This window comes from Akebia trifoliata, chromosome 4 (assembly GCF_017979445.1).
Source record: "Akebia trifoliata isolate Shusen 1 chromosome 4, ASM1797944v1, whole genome shotgun sequence".
Taxonomy (NCBI): domain Eukaryota; kingdom Viridiplantae; phylum Streptophyta; class Magnoliopsida; order Ranunculales; family Lardizabalaceae; genus Akebia; species Akebia trifoliata.
The window spans coordinates 8,815,818-8,834,651 of record NC_141378.1 but is presented as its reverse complement, the minus strand read 5'-3'; the positions used below and the strand labels follow the sequence as shown (position 1 = coordinate 8,834,651).

The window sequence follows — 18,834 nt, the reverse complement described above, 5'->3', positions numbered from 1 at the left end:
ATTTTGAATTTTAACAAAACAAATTATTTTTCTAAAAGAATAATCTTAACAGGCCCCATTGATTTTGTATATCAGAATTTTAGAACATGGAAATAAATATGAAATTGCCATTTTTGTACGAATCAATGGGAGACCCCAGTCACTAATTGGTACACGTGGCACATTCTTCTCACAATTTCTCTCTTTTCCTTCTCTTAGTCTGTAACTTGGACTGGGCTGATATGGGCTTGGGCTTGGGCTTTTTCACTTTCTCTCTAGAAATTTAACTCCATAGTTGATGGATGGTCCAATTTTCCTCCAAACCATCTATGAAAGATTTTCTTTATTAGTTATGTTTTAAAACCATTTATTATAGGATTTTGACAACATCTCATCTCACTCATGGACGAGATTGAGTTGTCTTGCCCGGGTCAACTCATCTCAAACAAGACAAATCATTTATTCATATATATTTATATGAAAATAAATTATAATTTTTTTTTACAAAAAAATTAGATTAGAAGATGTTTAGTCATAAAATCATATGGATCAAGGATGATGAGTTGATCAATGTGGGCATTTTTCTAATAAATTTTGTTTCGTTGAGAGCATGATCACCAGCCTTTTGCAATACCCAATTCTCATAAAAACACTTTAAAAGTTAATTTTACATCCAAACTTGGGTAGTTTGAGTACAAAAGGCCAAATATTGAGCCAAAAGCATTTTTCAATTTAGAACTTTTTTTCTCAATGACTCTTTTCTCACAAATCTCATTCGACTCAAATTCGACCAATCAAATTAGCAAATAAAGCCATTTTAATGTAAATTTCTTTATGCATTGATTTTTGTTATAGAATTTAAGGTTTTGAAAAAATAAAAAAAACACACACACAATCATAGGTGTCAATTTTTTTATTAAAAAAAAAATTAATTGTAGATATTTTTACATAAAATTCAGACATAAGATTTGAACCTTTTTTTAAGAATTGAATTGATTGGATTAAATCGTAAAATTGTGAGATAAAAATATGAGTTTGATACCGTTAAATAGATCAGTAGAGAGACTTGGTATTTAAAATGATAAAAAAGTAGACAAGTAAAACCCCAATGGGTAGGCTCAATGGCAATTTTTGACCAATAAGTGGTTACTGCCCTGTAGGTCGTGAGTTCAATGCCTGGCATTAGCATCAATTCCTCGGGGGCCATCCCGCGAGGGTACACTCTCACTTACCTGACACATGTGATGTGTGGGCATTGCACGTTCCCCGAAACTAATCTTTGGACAAGACCATAGTATATATATATATCATAGAGATCATCATCAGCAAAAATCAGCCCATTTCAAAACTTCTAACCCATGTAGGACAAAACACGTTTGTTAAAGTGTAAGGTAAAGCTTAGAGTGTTGAACATTTCCCTATATATATATATATATATATATATATATATAGGGAGTGGTTCGGCAGCCCTAAAGTTTGCCAAGTTTGATGCCAAACATTTTTTGTAAATCAATTTTGATGGGGTTAGAAGTTTTGGAATAGGCTGATTTTTTGTGAGGATGATCTCTACGGTGAAGAGATCATCTTAAAAAAAAATCAGCTCATTTTGAAACTTTTAACCCTAGTTTACAAGTTGAAGAATCGTGGACCGTCCAATTTTTGTAAATCACTTTTGATGGGGTTAGAAGTTTTGGAATAGGCTGATTTTTGGTGAAGATGATCTCCTCATCATAGAGATCATCCTCACAAAAAATCAGCTCATTCCAAAGCTTCTAACCCATATTTGGAAAAATGTTTGGCACCAAACTTGGCAAACTTTAGGGCTGCTGAACCGTCCCCATATATATATATATATATATGAATAAGTAATTGTAAATGGAGTTAAATGATTTATCTTATATGAGATGAGTTGACTAGTCCGAAACAACTTGGCCATGAGTAAGATGAAAGGTCAACCGAGATTTGAAACTATGTTGTTCCTAATACAATTTCATTAGATACTGTAAAAGTCCTATAATAAATGGTTTCTAAGCATAACGTTATTGGACCATCCCATCAACTAAGGAATAAAAATTTTCTAGAGAGAAAATTAAAAAGCCCAAGCCCATAACAGCCCAGTCCAATTTACAGACTAAGAGAAGGAAACGTGGGAGATTGTCTTGCATTGAACCCAAGAACGGAGGAGTGCGAATATTAACGTGTGGTAGAGAAATTGTGAGAAGAAGGTGCCACATGAATTGGAGTGAGTGATATTTATACATCACTAACAAAACTAAACATATTTTTAAGAAGAATTATATTTTGGAGACCATTTTAATAAATATAATATTTTTTCCACCATCATTAAAATAAAATTTAGACTTAATAAATTTGAAGTGGAGATGCAGGGTATCGAACCCTGTACCTCTCGCATGCAAAGCGAGCGCTCTACCATTTGAGCTACATCCCCATTCACATGCATTGATAGTAATAATTAATATTTTACATTAATTTTGCAATTAATGCAAGATATATAAGTTCCTTCCACTATCTCTGTTAATTTCTCACAATTGTTAATCCCTAACAAAATTTCGAGATTAATTTAAGATTTTACGATGATTTAGGGTTCTAGTTCTTGAAAGAGTGTTGAGGCATTCCTTTTGAATACTAAATCAAGAGGTAAGCCAAATCACAATGATCTTTTGAGGTAGTTTTATGAAAATCTAGCTGAAATTTCCTTATTTTTAGTGCTAAAATTAAGGAAACAAAAATTTACATTTGAAGAAATTGAGGGATTTTTAGCCATGTCTATAGCTACTGAGTTTCAATCATCAATCGATCTAGACAAGTTAATGGTTCTCCGAATAGTCGAAATAGAGTTAATTAAGAGTTTTTTAATCAAAAGTAAATATAAATGGATTATAAATTACAAAATTTAAATCTACATATATCTTGAACTATGATTATCTAATTAAGTCCATGGAGGGTCCTTCTCATTTCCAATGTTCAATCTAATTATAATCAAAATGTAAAGATCTTGGAAAGATAGCACTACCCTAAAACTTAACACTCATTAATCATAACTAAAACGCATGTGTGGGTGTTTGGTAACAGATACAAATCTGTTCTAGTGCACGCTAAGAAATTTGTACTACTAATATGCAAGAAGCTTGTGTTTTTCCTACCCATTAAGTTTGTCAATGGTTTGTTAAGGCCGGAATTGGCTAGACCATAACCCATCCCTAAAGTGACGGGCTATGTCTTTAATCAGCCCTAAACTGATATCGGGCCTAAGTTAACTAAGCCTAACCTCGGCCGTAATTGCTTAGACTGGGTGTGGATTGATTTTTCAGACCTTATACGAGCATTAAATTTAGAACCGTGATAATATGACACTCTCCTCTGACAAACGCCCCCATCACAGAACCATAGATCATTTTCCTTGGGATACACAAGAAAAAGAGCTATGATTCTGCGTATCTCGATGCAAATGATATACGATTCTGTGATGGGGAGTTTGTCAGAAGGGGGAGTCTTATTATCACGACTCTTAAATTTATGCACATGTCATAGTTGTTTGAACACTATTTTTCATCACGTAAGAAATCCAATATCCATTTTAGTTTAAAGTATTTGCTTACCTCACCATCTTTAAAAGTGTACCCAATAGTATGGTCCCTAACCAGTCCACCTACAAATAAAACTTTCAATGTTTTGTCCCCTCATTGCCACATTTTAGTAATTTATTGGTAATGGACCATGTAGAATATTCCCATGTTTATGTTTTCTTTTTCTTTCTTTACAATCTTTCAAAGATTTAGATCTGCTTAGATAAGTTAATTCACCTTAACTTTTCATTATCTTTTTTCATTTAAATGTTAATGTAAAATCAAACATTTAACCATATATAATACAATATATTAGGGGGTCAGAATGGGTTTGGAGGTCCAATTAATGAGGTGTTTCAAGGTGGGAATTTTGACTAGCAACGGAATTCATAGAAAAACTTGGACAGAATGGGCAATTGGATTTCAATTATGAAAAGTACCAAATAATAGGAAGAAAGTGATAAAGTCCTCGTTTGAAGACCACAACCAAACCCATTTATCCTTTTTCCTCGTGATTTATTTCCAAACTGTTAAACATATTGAGAAAGGAAGCACATGTGTTGAATAGAGATTTGTTGTTAACAAAAAAAAAATTGTATTAAGCGCATATGATTCGATGGCATAGTGCTACGTGTAATGAAAAAATTAGAGAGCTTCTATTGCTATTAATGGCACCCCAATATGTGTGGTAATTCTTTTGTGATTTACATCTGAATTGGGGTGGCAGTAGCAAAAGTTGGTGTGGAGCAATAGAACCTCTAATCATTTATCCTCCATCTGTCTCTCTTAGCTAATGGTCTTGTATGCAATCTTCCAAGGACAAAACTGTTGGAAATTGAATATTGAAATCTAGAATGATATTGGTTTTTTATGTCATATCCCATCAAGAGCTATCTGGGTGATCAATCACCAATTGGATTCAAAATATGTCACAAAATGCACAAATACTAAAAATCTTGAATTGGATTTCTTTCTTTGTCTTCTATTTCCTCCTCATAAAAAAAAGGCCAAAGCCAGGTCTAATCATGGTAGGCTTGGATGCTATTATGAGACCTTGAGCTTCACTAAGGATCAATCATTCTCCTCCATCTCCTCCTTTTGAATTTTGTTCATTACTTTTAATTACTCTAACGATCAAGTCATTCTCTATTATCTAACAAAGTTTAGACTTTATTAATGGAAAGTTGCATGCCTTCTCATCTTATTTTAGTCTTATTTATAGATTTTTAGTATCCTTTGTTACATTATTTTGTTGCGCGGTCATATAATTATACTCGGTCAGATCATACTTTATTGGTCTTACTATCTTTGTGCATGTCAAGACACGTATTTGTTGTTAAGGGTGGTGGTTTTGTTAGTTGACTTTTTAGAGCATGTGTGTACTTTGCACTAAGTACTAATCTTAGTAGTCTTCGAATATCACGAGTCCATCTCTAACAATTTTAGTAGGTTGTAGGATGGATAATCAATTTCGCACCATGATTCGAGGCTCATGTTTTCCAAGATTATTTTTTCTTAATCCTATCCGATCCCATGTTGAATTCAGTCAAATGAGATCCGTTTCAATGTAGGAACTAAGGTTTGGTCATCTTGTCAATAAACCCAACAGTTCTGTATAAACGCAATGGGTTTTGGATCTAGTTGGATTTTGTGGTGGATCTATATCCAACAACCACACTTTTTTATTCGAATATACTCTTTCATATCTGGATTATGCCTTACAACCACACGTGCACACGTCCACGCATGCATATTTAATTTTAATTAAAAGGATTTAAATTTTAAATGTAATATTTAGAAAGTCAAGAGAGGGCTTGTGTCAACTTAAAAAAATAGGGCAATATGGTGGTGGTTGCAAGTTAAATAGAAAATTGAGGAAAGAGTGGTGTATGTGTATGTGTATGTGTATGCGTAAGTTTCTGTGTGTTGGGTTTGTTATTAAAATGTTAGGTACACAACACCATCAAAGCGTGGGAAGCTCACATGCCCCCAAAAACACATCTCACATGGGGCATGGGCCCTCTGCTTGTTTGTTTGACCAACAACGCCGAAAGCTCAGTTTCACGTTGGATAAGAAGCATGAACCCACCAGCACCCTCATCTCTTTAGTCCCACATCTCTTAAAAAATAAACATCCATCCATCCATCCATCGTACCCAGACGACTGGGTATGGGTTTAAATTTATATAGAGCTACTATTAGAACCCCACTTTTACTTATTACACTCCAATTTATTATTTTATTTATCACACCCTAATTAAAGATTAAAACACAACTTTCAAACATTACAAAAATTTGGTTCAAGTTATTATTTCAATACTACAAAGCCTAAATAACGCATTGAAACAACCTGACAATCATGACTAGACCCATATAAGATTCAAAATCTAAACAGAGAGAATTTCTATTAGCACTCGAGTCTTTTACTTATTCTCAAGCATTGAATTATTAATTTTAATTGTTTGGTAATATGTAAAAGTTGGGGTGCTAATAGCAGCTCTTTATTTCTACCCAATAATTTATTTTGTTGTTGTTTGTGATTATTGTGTGTCCATGCACACGTGTTATCTATCCTTGGCGGTATGAACTGGTCTATCCAATTGGTGGGGGCATAGCATAACGTAGTAATCCCAACCGACTAGCCTCATTCGCTATCATCCTAACGTCAAAAAGCACATGTCGTGTAGATGGCTGGAGTCACTATTGTTCAGAAGACCATCTAATTTTAGGTGTACCCCTCGAGATCTCGATGAATATTTAAGATACCCCATGTTTTGAAATTGATGACATACCCCTTGACAATGGTACCATTTAATGACTTTCGCCCAGTAAATTAATGGTGTAATATAATGTGCTTTTCAAGAAAAAAAAAATAAAGAATTTGTCAATTGAGCTTGAGAACCAATGTAGGATCCGCAATGATCCTTTGTAGGAGGAAAATGCAGAAATAACAAAATGAATTTACTGTAATTCTCACAAATTTGACGTGAGATGTGCGCATAATCATAAATGTGTTTTCTCGTAATACAATTAAAAACCATCTCCGGTTATGTATACATGTCCACATCAGAATTGCGAGAATCATAGTAAATCCTGTGTCACCCCAGCACGACTCTTAGTAGAATATCTCATATACTCATATACTTGTCTTCAAGTTTAAGCTTTGACCCTCTAATTGGAAGCAGTTTTCCTCAATTGCTTGAGTTTGAACAAGAACACAGTCGAAGGGCACAAAATTAATTACATTTGCAATTTATTAGGACATATAGAAAGAAATAAACAAAACAAATTTCAACATTAAAAATAAAATAAAAATGCTATTTTAGTGATCATAAATATCTCAAATCCCTTATTCTTCTAACATAAGTCGTTAAAAGAATTACATTTTTGTTTATAGATGAGATCATGTTTAATTCTGTTTTCCTTCTACTACTTGTATTTATTCTTCCTTTAAATAAATTATTAAAAATAAAAACTAAAATTCAAATAATCCTAAATGAAGAGAACTATAAAATAATAGGATGAGAGTGAAAAGAATCTTTCCTTTCTCTGAAACCCTGGGCCAAGATTGGGTAATTTCCATGACTGAAATTTTTGTGGGGAAATCATTCCCTAAATGATGTATTTACTATTTATCTCTAAAAGTCCAACCCATTAAAGAAAAAAATCATTAAAATTGCAATTTAATATAGTTTTTCTACAATTAACAGTCTTTTAAGGTAACCAAACTTGAACACCAAGTTTTCTAGAAGAAAAAAACAAACCAAAGTCCATTTTGATTCCTACAAAAACATCATGATTAGATGCTATCATTTTCATTTTCCTTCTTTTGCTACAAGCCATATGTATTAAACCCTTCCATGGAGATAGTTGTGGGTCAAGGCTCTATTCAAGAAGTACACCATTGACTAGAACCAAAATCATTAAAGCAGGCATTGCTGTTAATGGAGAAGATGATCCAAAAGAATAGAAATAAAAATAATTTATTTTTCCAATAATAGGAAACTGTTGAAATCTATAAAATAAAATTACCCAAAGTTTTGATTTTGGAAAGGAAATAGAAAACTTTTATAGATTTTATAACTTGAATTTGCCCACAATTTCTACCATTAAAGCTTGATGATAACTTCACAATAACAGATATAAAGTAGATTAAATTAGAAAAAGAGAAATATAATCTCTAATCCAAATCTTTAATCATTTACAAACCCATCACCAATTTTCCATCTTAAAATTGTAGATGAACCCATTAAACTAATCTGTTCTGCAATTGAAATCTCCCTTCAAGAACAGAGAGATCAGAGAACAAAGGTCTATCCTTTTTAGTTCTAAAACCAAATATTCAGATCTCAAAAACAGAGTAACTCTTTAACACCGATTCTTCCCATTCCCCAATGTGAGTTCAAGATCATCAACTCCAATTTCATGAATCCTCTCACCTTCCCATGGTTTCACCAACCCATTCTCGAACGCGAACTCTGAACCTCTCCCACCAATCTCGCCAACTCCTGTAACAGAATCATGGTTACAGTTCTCTTGAACAACAGGTTTCATCAAATTAAACGTAGGAGACGACGGAGCAGCGGCAGAAACAACCGTTTGAAAGCTAACCCATCTTCCAGAATCAACTGTAGATGCGTCAGATTCGTCACATTCGGGAATAGTTGAAGGGGTTCGATGGTGTCGACGAGTGGGACTCGCAGGAGCGGAAGCAGCGAAGAGTGGGTGTCGAAAAGAGGCGATCGAAATCGAATTATTCGAGAACGATTCCCAATCGGGTTTTAGTTTTGGAGTTCTTGAAGTTGGGGATGAAAGAGGGGGTGTTACAGGAGCACTGTTGGAGATGCGAAGAGGGGGTAGAGAAGAGGGTATTGAAGCGAGGTTTCGAAGGAATGGGAGGAGATAAGAGGAAGGATTGGTGTCGAAACGAGAGGGACTTGGGAAGGATGAAGAAGAAGGGCTGGCTTGGTATGAAGGGATAGGGCTTTGGAATGATGAAGAAGTTGGACTTGGTTGATGGGAAGAACATGGGCTGATTGTTGCAGAAGTTGCTCCAATTTCGTTTGTTGGTGGTTTGCATCCCTGAATCAAAGAAAATCCAGAAACAATTAGAAGAGATTTCGAAAGAACATCAAAGAAAAAAAAGGGAGGTTTTTAAGGGAATCAAAGAAAATCCACAAACACTTATACAACTTAGAAGAGATTTCGAAAGAAAATCAAAGAAAAAAATGAGAAATTTTTTAAGGAATTTGTTGTTTGAGAATGTTTGTTTCTTCAGAATTAAAGAAAACCCAGAGACATTTAGAACAGATTTCGAAAGAAAATCAAAGAAAAAGGATAGATATTTAATGGACTCAGAGAAAACACAAACATTAGAAGAGATTTCGTAAGAAAATCAAATAAAAAGGAGAGATTTTTAATGGAATCAAAGAAAACCCAGAAACATTTAGAAGAGATTTCAAAAGAAAAAAAGAAGAGTTTTTTTTTTTTTCTGGGGGTTGAGAGAGAGGAAACCTTGCGATAGGTGGTGCCATCTTCTTCGACGATCCAACCAGCTTCACTGCAGAGAGCTTTCAAGACTTCGTTGTTGTCGCAGTGTTTGGGAAGCTTGTAGTTACCCATGGATCTTAATCCAGAGTAAATCTTTGCAGCTATGGCTCTTCTCCTTCTCTCTCTTCTCTTGTTGTTCTCTCTCTCCTTCCATGTTGGTAATCTCCCTGATGACCCACCGGACGTCATTTTCCGACTACCACCACCTGAATATCTGACCCACTCTCAATAAATCTCTCTTGCTCTCGGCCAAGTTGTTGTTTCTCTTCTTTAGTTTTTTTTTTTGTTCTTGTTTCTCTCTCTTTGAACCCTTTTTCAAAGAGAGAGAGTTGCAGAGAGTCAGAGATACTCACGAGAGTTATGCTTGCTTTATTGAAACTGGCGTAAATCTACTACGAGGAAGATTCTCTCCCTCTCCTTCTCTCTTCAATTTGAGAACTTGTATTCGACACCTCAACTTTTACTTATTACACGCAAATTTCTTAAATTATTTATTACACCCTAATTAAAGATTAAAAGACACCGTTTAAACAAAGCGTTATAACAAGTAGGGGTGCACATGGTTCGGATTGATTAGGATTTTGACAAAATTAGAATCAAACCAAACATGATAATTTCTATAAATTTGGAATCAAACCAATCCAATTACCATATAAAATCGAACCAATCTAAATCAACCTTGATTTGGATCAATTCTCGATTCTCGGTTCTCATACTTTCAAAATAATACATATTTTAAAAATGAAAATGATTTTATGATTAAATTCTGATTGAAATCTGTAAAAATTGAAAAGTAGAGGAAGCTCAATGAGATTATAATAAAAAAAATTATAATTTTAAAATTAGTATTTTGAATGGATTAGTGAGGAAACTAATCCATAAATGGTAGATTAGCGTATCCAAGACTAGGTTTGTATAATATATTTCATCTAACAAATATGACATAAAAATTCTTATAGAAAAATGAGGAATCAAACTCTTTGGAAAAGTTTTTCCATAAATGGGTTGATTAATTTGAGAGTTAAGAAAGAGATTTGTATACATTTTTTATGAGTTTTTGTTAGAAAAAAATAGTGGAGATAAAGTTGAAGACTTTGATGAGTTACCTCTGCATGACATATACATATAATAGATACTTCAGATTAGTTCAGTTCTCGGATTGGTTCGATTTTATTATACCCCTAATCCGGAATCAAACCAAATCAATCGAATTTTTTAATGTACAATCCATACCCGAACCAAATCATGCCCAATCCGAACCAATCTAATCCAAAAGGCTTTGGATTGGTTCGGTTCTCTGATTTACCCAATCCAATGTGCACCCCTAATAACAAGGGCTGCAACTTGGGTAAGCAGAACCTGAATCCAATCGATTCAACCCAACCCTCAGTCAGGTTTGGGCACAATTAGGAAGTGTTTGGGCTCGGATTGGGGTAAAAAACAATTGACCAAATCTTGGATTCGAGATAGACATTGGATTGGTGGAATCTAATTTGCCCAAACCAGAACTTAATATGATTATAATTTATAAATATCTTTTTATTGTTTCATTCACATTTCAAAATTTGGTTAATCATCATTTTTTTAAGATAAATATTTGTAAAGTTTATCTATATTTTTAGGTATCACTTTTCTTTATATAATGTATTATTATTATTATTTTTAAATTATCTAGTATTAATGAGAAATGAGCCAACCCGACCGACCAAGCTTGGATTGAGCTTAGGTTAAGCATTTTCGACCCGCGGTTGGGTTAGCATTCTATTAAATAACTTTAACAATTATTTACAGTTAGAATTAGGCTCATATAAAATCCTAAATCTAACAAATAGAAATCCAGAGTTATTATTGGCACCTCTACGTTTACTTATTATAGTCATTTACTTACTTTCTTTATTGGGATTTGTCCCAAAACTTGTGCAATTTATGCTCAAATTCTGATTTTGGTACACTATCCATTTTAATTCCCAAAACATGTATTTTTAAATGAATTCGTCACTTTTTGTTTTAAACAAAGTATCCTTGTAAATAGTGGATCGAGACTGTATCTAGGCTTTGCCCATTCTATAGACCATGATCTTGTCCAAGGACTAGTCTCGGGGAACATGCAACTTCCGCACATCACACGCACCAAGTAATTGAGGGTGTTCCATCACGGTTGGCCCAGAGGATTTAATGCTCATATTGGGTATCGAACTCACGTATTACAAACATTAACCGCTTATCTTTCTAAAATTGCCATTGAGCCAATCCCTTGGGGTTGAATTTGTCTCTCTTATACTCAATGGATTCACTAGTATATCTACGAATTCGTAAATATTAAAAGTAACGAATTCACGAGTTCGTAGGTTGTAAAAATTAAAAGTGGAGTTAATTTTTAATTGGATTGTAAAAAGTAAAAATTGGGATTCCAATAGTAGCTCCCATTTTTTTCCCCAGAGTTGGGCAAAGAAAAGTAATTAATAGAATAACAAGGGGTAATTAGGTAAGAGCAAGAAATTAAATAAAATCTAAAATTTTTAATCTTTTTAATATTAACTAATAAGACAAATATCACTTGATGCTTCTACTTTTAGACTAAAAAAAGTGCAAAACCCTTAGATGATAAACGTGGAGTCCCCCACATGAGGGGGCACAAACCCACATAAACTAATATTCAAAAGCCACAATTCGATCAAAATCTTGATGAGTATGGTTATGATTCTTACAACAAAGTAATAGCTAGTTCTTGAAAATTATATGAAAATGGATTTTGATTGATGAAAACAATGCTGAGGTTTGAAATCTTATTTTGAGGTAATATTTCAATGAAGAGAAAAATTAATATAATCTTGATTAAAACATTACTAAAAAATCTAAAGCATTTTCAAAATATTTTGATTTTCATCAAAATCTAAATGTTTTACTTATAGGCTCAATCTTCTCTAGGGAAACTATAATGGAGTTTTTTATTTTTATTTTTTATATGCTTGAGTTTGATCTATTAAAATTTAGGTTTTATTTTGAAGAAAGGTATGGAGCTTTTACTATAATAATAATATAAAAAATAAATAAATCAAAATAAATATCGGAAAAAAAAAATTATTCAAATGTTGCAACATGAAAATTGGCCATTAGAATTAGAAAACCAAACATAAACTTTCACTTTTCTTCTCTTTCATTAAAATAAAAAATAAAAAATTTGTTCTTTTGGGGAGACCTTAAAACTTAAACCCAATTAGTATCATTTGCATATGCCCTATAGAAGTTGAAACCATTTCTTCCAAACCCTACTTTTAATTTAAGCTTTGTTACAAATTATCTTTCACACAAAATATTTATTTTTAAATGAAAAAAAATAATATTTATTTACATGTATTGAACATAAGTTACTGAAGGATAATTACAATATTGAACAAGTAATATCTAACTCCATTAAAATATTATTGATTTTTAAAGGATAAAATTCTTATTATTTATATTGGGACCATACAATATTTTTGTAAATAAAATATAAAGAATAATTATAATGTTTTATATTATTTTATTCAAAAAAATGTTTTCATGGTCAAGATTGTGCCATCTTTATATAAGAAATCTAGAATGGTGATAAGTTCCCTTACTTTTTTCTATTTTTACAATCAGGTTCTTAAGTAACACAAACAAATTACAAAAATAGATCACAAAAAATAATTTTAAAGTTTTAGAATATTATATTTATAGAAAAAAAAAGTATATTTTAAATAGTTTAAAAAAAAATTAGGTAAGATATTATCTTGTTGGTCTCTTTGGCATTGATTTAGAGCACTTGGGTAGAAAAAAGAAGAAAAAATATTCAAGGGAGTCAACTATGATTTTCAGATTTACAATATACAAATAGCTCTATCTTACCGATCCTCCCGATCCTCTTGAAATTGAATGGTACTTTATTTTGTAAAAAAAATAATATATTTTAATAATAAAAAATGGAGATCTTATTCATTTAAAAATAATTATCTCTTTGCAATATGTACCCAAAGAGGGATAATTTATTCAATAAAAATTTAATGTTATATGGAGGTTGAATTTCTAATAAAGTTGAATGTGAGTAAGATTTGGGGAGAATCGTTTCAGTTGTAAGAAACAATAAGTAAATACAATCTTAGTTTGGGGTTTAACCAGTAAAAAAAAAAAAAAAAAATTTATAATTATATAAATTATTTCCGAATCCAAAAGTATTAAATCAGTAATTAGTCAACTTGTGGAGAAGGATCTAGGAAGTTGAACCCATGCCCCTGTGCCACCCTGGAGCTCGATCTTCTCTAATTGACTAATAGAAATAATCCAAATGCCCTTGTCATCAATCTCTTGTCAAAATCTTTTATTTTTTCTTCTCAAAAATTATTTATCTTTAACATCTTTGAGTGAAATTTTAATCCCTCATCGTCAATCTTACGACTCTATCTACTTCAACTTTCAAATCTAAATGTAAGATTGAAATTTCATGGAAGTAGAAAATGATCAAATTTTATGTAGAAAAATCTAAGATTTTTTCTTTTACAAAGGGAATAAATTTAGGTTGAAATTTTGTTGTTCCACTAGACATCTACCGTGCCAAGTCAGTGAGACATAAATCTTGCACATGGGAGCATAGTAACAAAAAATATCATTTTTTTGAAGAAAAATAATGTATTTAAAATGGGTCTTTTATCTTTGACGATTAAAAAATAGACTTTTTCATTCCTAACAAAAAAACATCATTTTATTCTCATTTTCCCACATTTTTTCACAAGAAAAAAATACATTCTCTCTTTTTAACGTGGGATTTAATACATAATAGAATTTGATAATTCATAAATATAAAAATTTGGGATTTGTAGATAATAACTTGATTATATGAATTTCATTTTATATATATATATATATATATATATATATATAGGGATCGGTTCAGCAGCCCCATTATGGTGCCACACATTTTTCAAAACATGGGTTACAAGCTTTGGAATGAGCTGATTTTTTGTGAGGATGATCTCTATGATGAGATCATCCTCACCAAAAATCAGCCTATTCCAAAACTTCTAACCCCATCAAAAGTGATTTACGAAAATAGGATGGTTCACGATTCTTCAACTTATAAACTTGGGTTAAAATTTTTAAAATGAGCTGATTTTTGGTGAGGATGATCTTTTCACCGTGAAGATTATTCTCACAAAAAATCAGCCTATTCCAAAACTTGTAACCCCATCAAAAGTAATTTACAAAAAATACATGACATCATGTGTGACATCATAAGGGGCTGCTGAACCGCTCCCATATATATTATTTTTAATATTTTTTTATCTTTTATTTTCATCCTTTTTTTTTTCTTATTGTTTTGCGGTGCTTTGAACGTTTTTTTTTTTTTTTTTTTAAGTTTTTCCTTCTGAACCCGTACTCCTACTTTGTGAGTATGCATGGGAGTGGACACATGGACTACTGCCAATTGTTGATCTGCTTTTCACTGTGGCATCGTACACATGGATGATAATCTTTGCATCATCTGCAGTATTTTAGCATTTAAAATATTGTAAAAGGCTTTTTAGACTTTAAAAGCCTATTTTATTCATTTCGGTGAAAATAAATATATATATATATATATATATTTTTTTAATGTTGATTCATTTTTTGTCTTCTAAATTTTGATGTCACTAAACACCAATTCTCTCGTTATAACAGCAAAGATAATATAAAAAAAGTAAAAATTATATTTATGATTCCGGATTTAATTTTGTTAGGAAATGATAGAATAAAGATAAATTCAACTAAATAACTTATATTGAGCACACAAAATATTGATTTTGATATATATATAAAATTTAAGAATAATTATAAGGTTTTCACATCTCAAAATGTAATGTAATTGCAAGCTGGCCCAAATACCCTTCGTTGTCAAAAAAATATATATAATGTAAAATAGGTTTATCCCTATCAAAAATAACTTTGCTTTTTGTCGATGATTTAACTGTGAAATTTTAATATTTTCAAAAATGCCCTCCAAAAACTTAAATACTAATCTTGCATTTTGGAGGAGGTAAATTTAATATCATCAAATTTTTTTAGGGGATCACCAACTTACCCAATAAATAGAGTTGTTATTGGCACCACAACTTTTACTTATTACACTCCAATTTCTTAAAATGTTGATCACACCCCACTTAAAGATCAAAACACATTCTTCAAACACTATCAAGGTTTGGTTCAGATTATAATCCTAATATTGTAAAACATTATATAACATTTATTCAAATAATTACAGTAATTGTGTGCGAATATAATTAGGTTCATATAAAATCTTAAACCCAAAAATTAGAATTTGTGGAGGGGTAAAATTTATAAGCCTTAAGATGCTAAGATGTGTACATGGGGATTCACACTAGTCTGAATCGCTATTGTAATTTTTTACATGGGTATTAGGATGAATCTAGGTAGAAAGACTTACATTTTGTGAGTATAAAAAACTGCCTCAATATAATAGTTTTGTGAATTACGTCAAAAGGTCGGGAGGCACAAAGCATAAGGTCATGGAATGCTCTCTCGAGTGGTATGTCATACTTATCACACTACATATCTGATTTCAAGGGATTTGTGTTCTATTTTGGGGATGAGCTCTTATTAGTAAGTTGCCAAATTGCTAACTAACCGAATTTTTTTTAAAACAAAATAAAGAGGAAACATTTAAAATGGGGATTATATCTCATGCTCTATAAATAGGGCATGCATTGACAATCTAAGGTACAAGAGATTTATTTGTGACTAAGTCGTGCGTGAAAGGATTTGTAGCGCATGTACACTTAGGGGAGTCAGACAAACAAGAGAACGGGCATCGATAAGGGGTTCTAGATCTCTAGGTAGTGCAAAAAATCACATCTACAAAATCTAGTAAAAAAAATGAGAGCTTCAATTGGCACCCCAACTCCTACTTACTTTCACCCATTCCTCTATTTATGTTGGGGGTGTAATAAGTAAATCTTAGGGTGCCAATAGCATAACTCTAAATAGATATGCAAAAAGGGTATTGGTCTATGGTGCATTGCCTAGACAATCATCTCTCAATGTACTATTAGTTTCACACACAGTAACATTTAATTATTAAGCACCACAAATTGGGTTTAATAGTAATTTCATATCCAAATCATTAATGACATTTGGCTATTTGATTGAGCCGTAAGTACTAAAGGCAGGGACATTTCTGTTGGAACAATGAAACAATCAAAATAGAACTTAAAACGCATTTCTGTTCTTCGTATTAGAAGTTACCTGGGGTTATAAAAATGTACCTGGACATATCACTTCGTTGTTTCGGGTTCTGTCTGTTATCATATACAAGATGCTTTATTTGAGCGGTGCATACGGACAAACAAGGAGTTCAGATGGTGGGCCCCACCTCAACCTTTTTGCAGTGTCAGTCGGCTCCACACGTGTGATACAGAAACCGAGCCTTGGGGACCACAACAGTTCCCTTTGACGTGTCGCCCATAGATGGACCACGTGCCTGTGGTCCCATCCACATAAACAAAGGAATCGCACGTCTCGACTCAGCCATCGAATAATCCGCTTGTTTAGTACGGATTAAGTGAGAATTTTTTCTTTTTTCCTAAAACACCCTTAAGAGAAAAAAAAAAAAAATGACTAGTGAGGCCTTTCGAAAATATCCCACTTTGACTGTTTTGACTGTACATTACATTTTGTAGGTGATTTAGTAAGCTAACCACAATGGACAACGGACCCCAAAGAACATGGTTTTTGTTGGATTCTTGAGAACCGTTAGTCCAAGGGATTAGGGAAGAAACTTTAAAATGTGGTGGGACCCACGATGAGTTAACACGTGTCATCCATTAATCATAGGCTAGCAAGCCACCACGACCGAATGATAGTTACCAAAATCAATATGAAATATTTTGTTTATATATAAATAGTAAAGGATGCATGTACCGAAGGCCCATGGAAAGCGTATGGTACCCCCTATGTTGGTTTAAATTGACACATCTACCATTCATCCCTCTAGATTTAGAGGTCCAAATTAGATTTGAAAAGAAATAAAATAAAATTTGAAACAAATACTTGTCTTTCAAAAAATGAGCCGCCACCATTAGGCATTAGTCAAACCTAAATTTAATGGGTTGAAAATTTTTGAATCCGATTCTAGTAGGCGTTTGGATAGGACTCCTTGGCTACTTCTGACTCTTGCGGGGAGTTAGAAGTCATTTGGATGCGTTTGGATAAATAACTCCTTCGAAGAGTTACTCCGCGCAAGAGCAAGAAATTACTCTTTGTAAAGAAGTCGAGAAAACCTATTTCTCAAAACTCATCTTGCAGGGAGTCAAAATTTAATGGTTCGTTTTACCAAAATACCCTTAACTTTATTAATTTTCTATGAAAATATTCCTAATTCATTTGCCCTTAAATCAAATGAAAGAAACATTTATTAATATTAATTTTTTTTTTATTTTGAGTATTGTGGACACGGGATTTTCAATGTTTTGAAAACATCCCTCCACTTTGGGGTGTTTTGGAGTCGCCACCATTCATTTTCGGAATGGGTGTGAATGGTCACCCGAATTTGTATTTTTGAAAAACATGTCATTTTGACATTTTTTGTTGACTCTCGTAGGATAGGGTATATGGTCCAACCTTGATTCAAGGTAAGGGGGTCCATTTATGGAGTAGGGAAGGTGTTAGGCACCCTACTCCATCCACATAATGTGGTAACCTCGGATTCGATATTTTAAATAAAAAAAAGAAAATGAAATCGAAAAACAATTCGATGTGTTCCCTCAAGTGTGAGGGGCTTCGATGTTGGTTTAAATCGTTGAGGGCACCCTTATGAAGAAGGGGCCCTTTGGTGATTTAGACCATAGTGGTGTGTGCAAATGTGTAGGAAAGGGGTGAGTAGAGGAGGGGAGTTGAGGGGGGTATTCCTTTTGTCCAAACCCACCTTGACCTTCCTTGACTTCCTTTGGCTTTCCTTGACTTCTTTTTCTTTGCTTGATTTGTTTGAGAGAAGGTTGAGAGTTGGGTGTTGAGAGTTGATGGTGGTTATGGAGTAGAGTAAGAGTTGAAAGTTGAGGGTTGAGTTGAGGTTTTTTTTTTTTAGTTTTTTTGTCAAATTTCATTAGTTATGGTAAGGGGAGAATGGGTGGGTTTTTATAGAAGTTGGAGGGTTATTTTAGGGTATAATGGGGTGAAGGATTGAGAAGTGATAGAATGGTATGGGGTTTAAGAGAAGGGTGGGTGTAATTTGATGGAGGTTGGAGGGTATTTAGGGAAGGGGGGGTTTTAATGGGTTGTTTACAACCCAAATGGGTTGGATCCAACCCAACCCATTTAGGTTGAGTGTTTGGTGAGGAGAATTGATGAGAATGGTTGAGAGGATGAGATTGTTTAAAGGGGGGGTAATTAATTGGTGGTTGTGATTAAGTGGTGTTTGATTAAGAGAATGGAGGATTTAAGAGGGTGGTTGATGATATTTTGGGAGGGTGAGGGAGATGATGACATGTGTCAAAGTGGGTGAAAATGAAGGGTTGAGATGAATTGATATGAAAGGATGGGTGTTTGATTGAGAGGATGGGTGTAGGTGTAGGTTGTAGAGATGGGTTTTGTAGGAAATGATGGGAGTAGATTAACGGAGGGTGATAGGTTATAAGTGTTTGATTTGAGAGAATGGATAGGATCGGTTAGGGTAGAGTTTATGGGTTCAATTAATTTTTGGAGGAGTAAT

General features: G+C 33.1%; 1 protein-coding gene and 1 non-coding gene across 2 annotated transcripts; both read right to left on the bottom strand.

Annotated features, from left to right (window-relative positions):
- Positions 1–2,355: 2,355 nt before the first annotated feature.
- TRNAA-UGC (transfer RNA alanine (anticodon UGC)) lies at positions 2,356–2,428 on the bottom strand. Its single transcript has one exon. It is a non-coding gene; the product is annotated as a tRNA-Ala (tRNA).
- A 5,265-nt stretch (positions 2,429–7,693) lies between these two features.
- LOC147403557 (protein BZR1 homolog 1-like) lies at positions 7,694–9,525 on the bottom strand. Its single transcript, XM_086439166.1, has 2 exons — positions 9,081–9,525; positions 7,694–8,648 (listed from the first exon to the last, which is right to left on the bottom strand). The coding sequence occupies exons 1-2, from the start codon at positions 9,303–9,305 to the stop codon at positions 7,935–7,937; spliced, it is 939 nt and encodes a 312-aa protein (XP_086295292.1). The 5' UTR covers positions 9,306–9,525; the 3' UTR covers positions 7,694–7,934.
- Between the last annotated feature and the right edge of the window lie 9,309 nt (positions 9,526–18,834).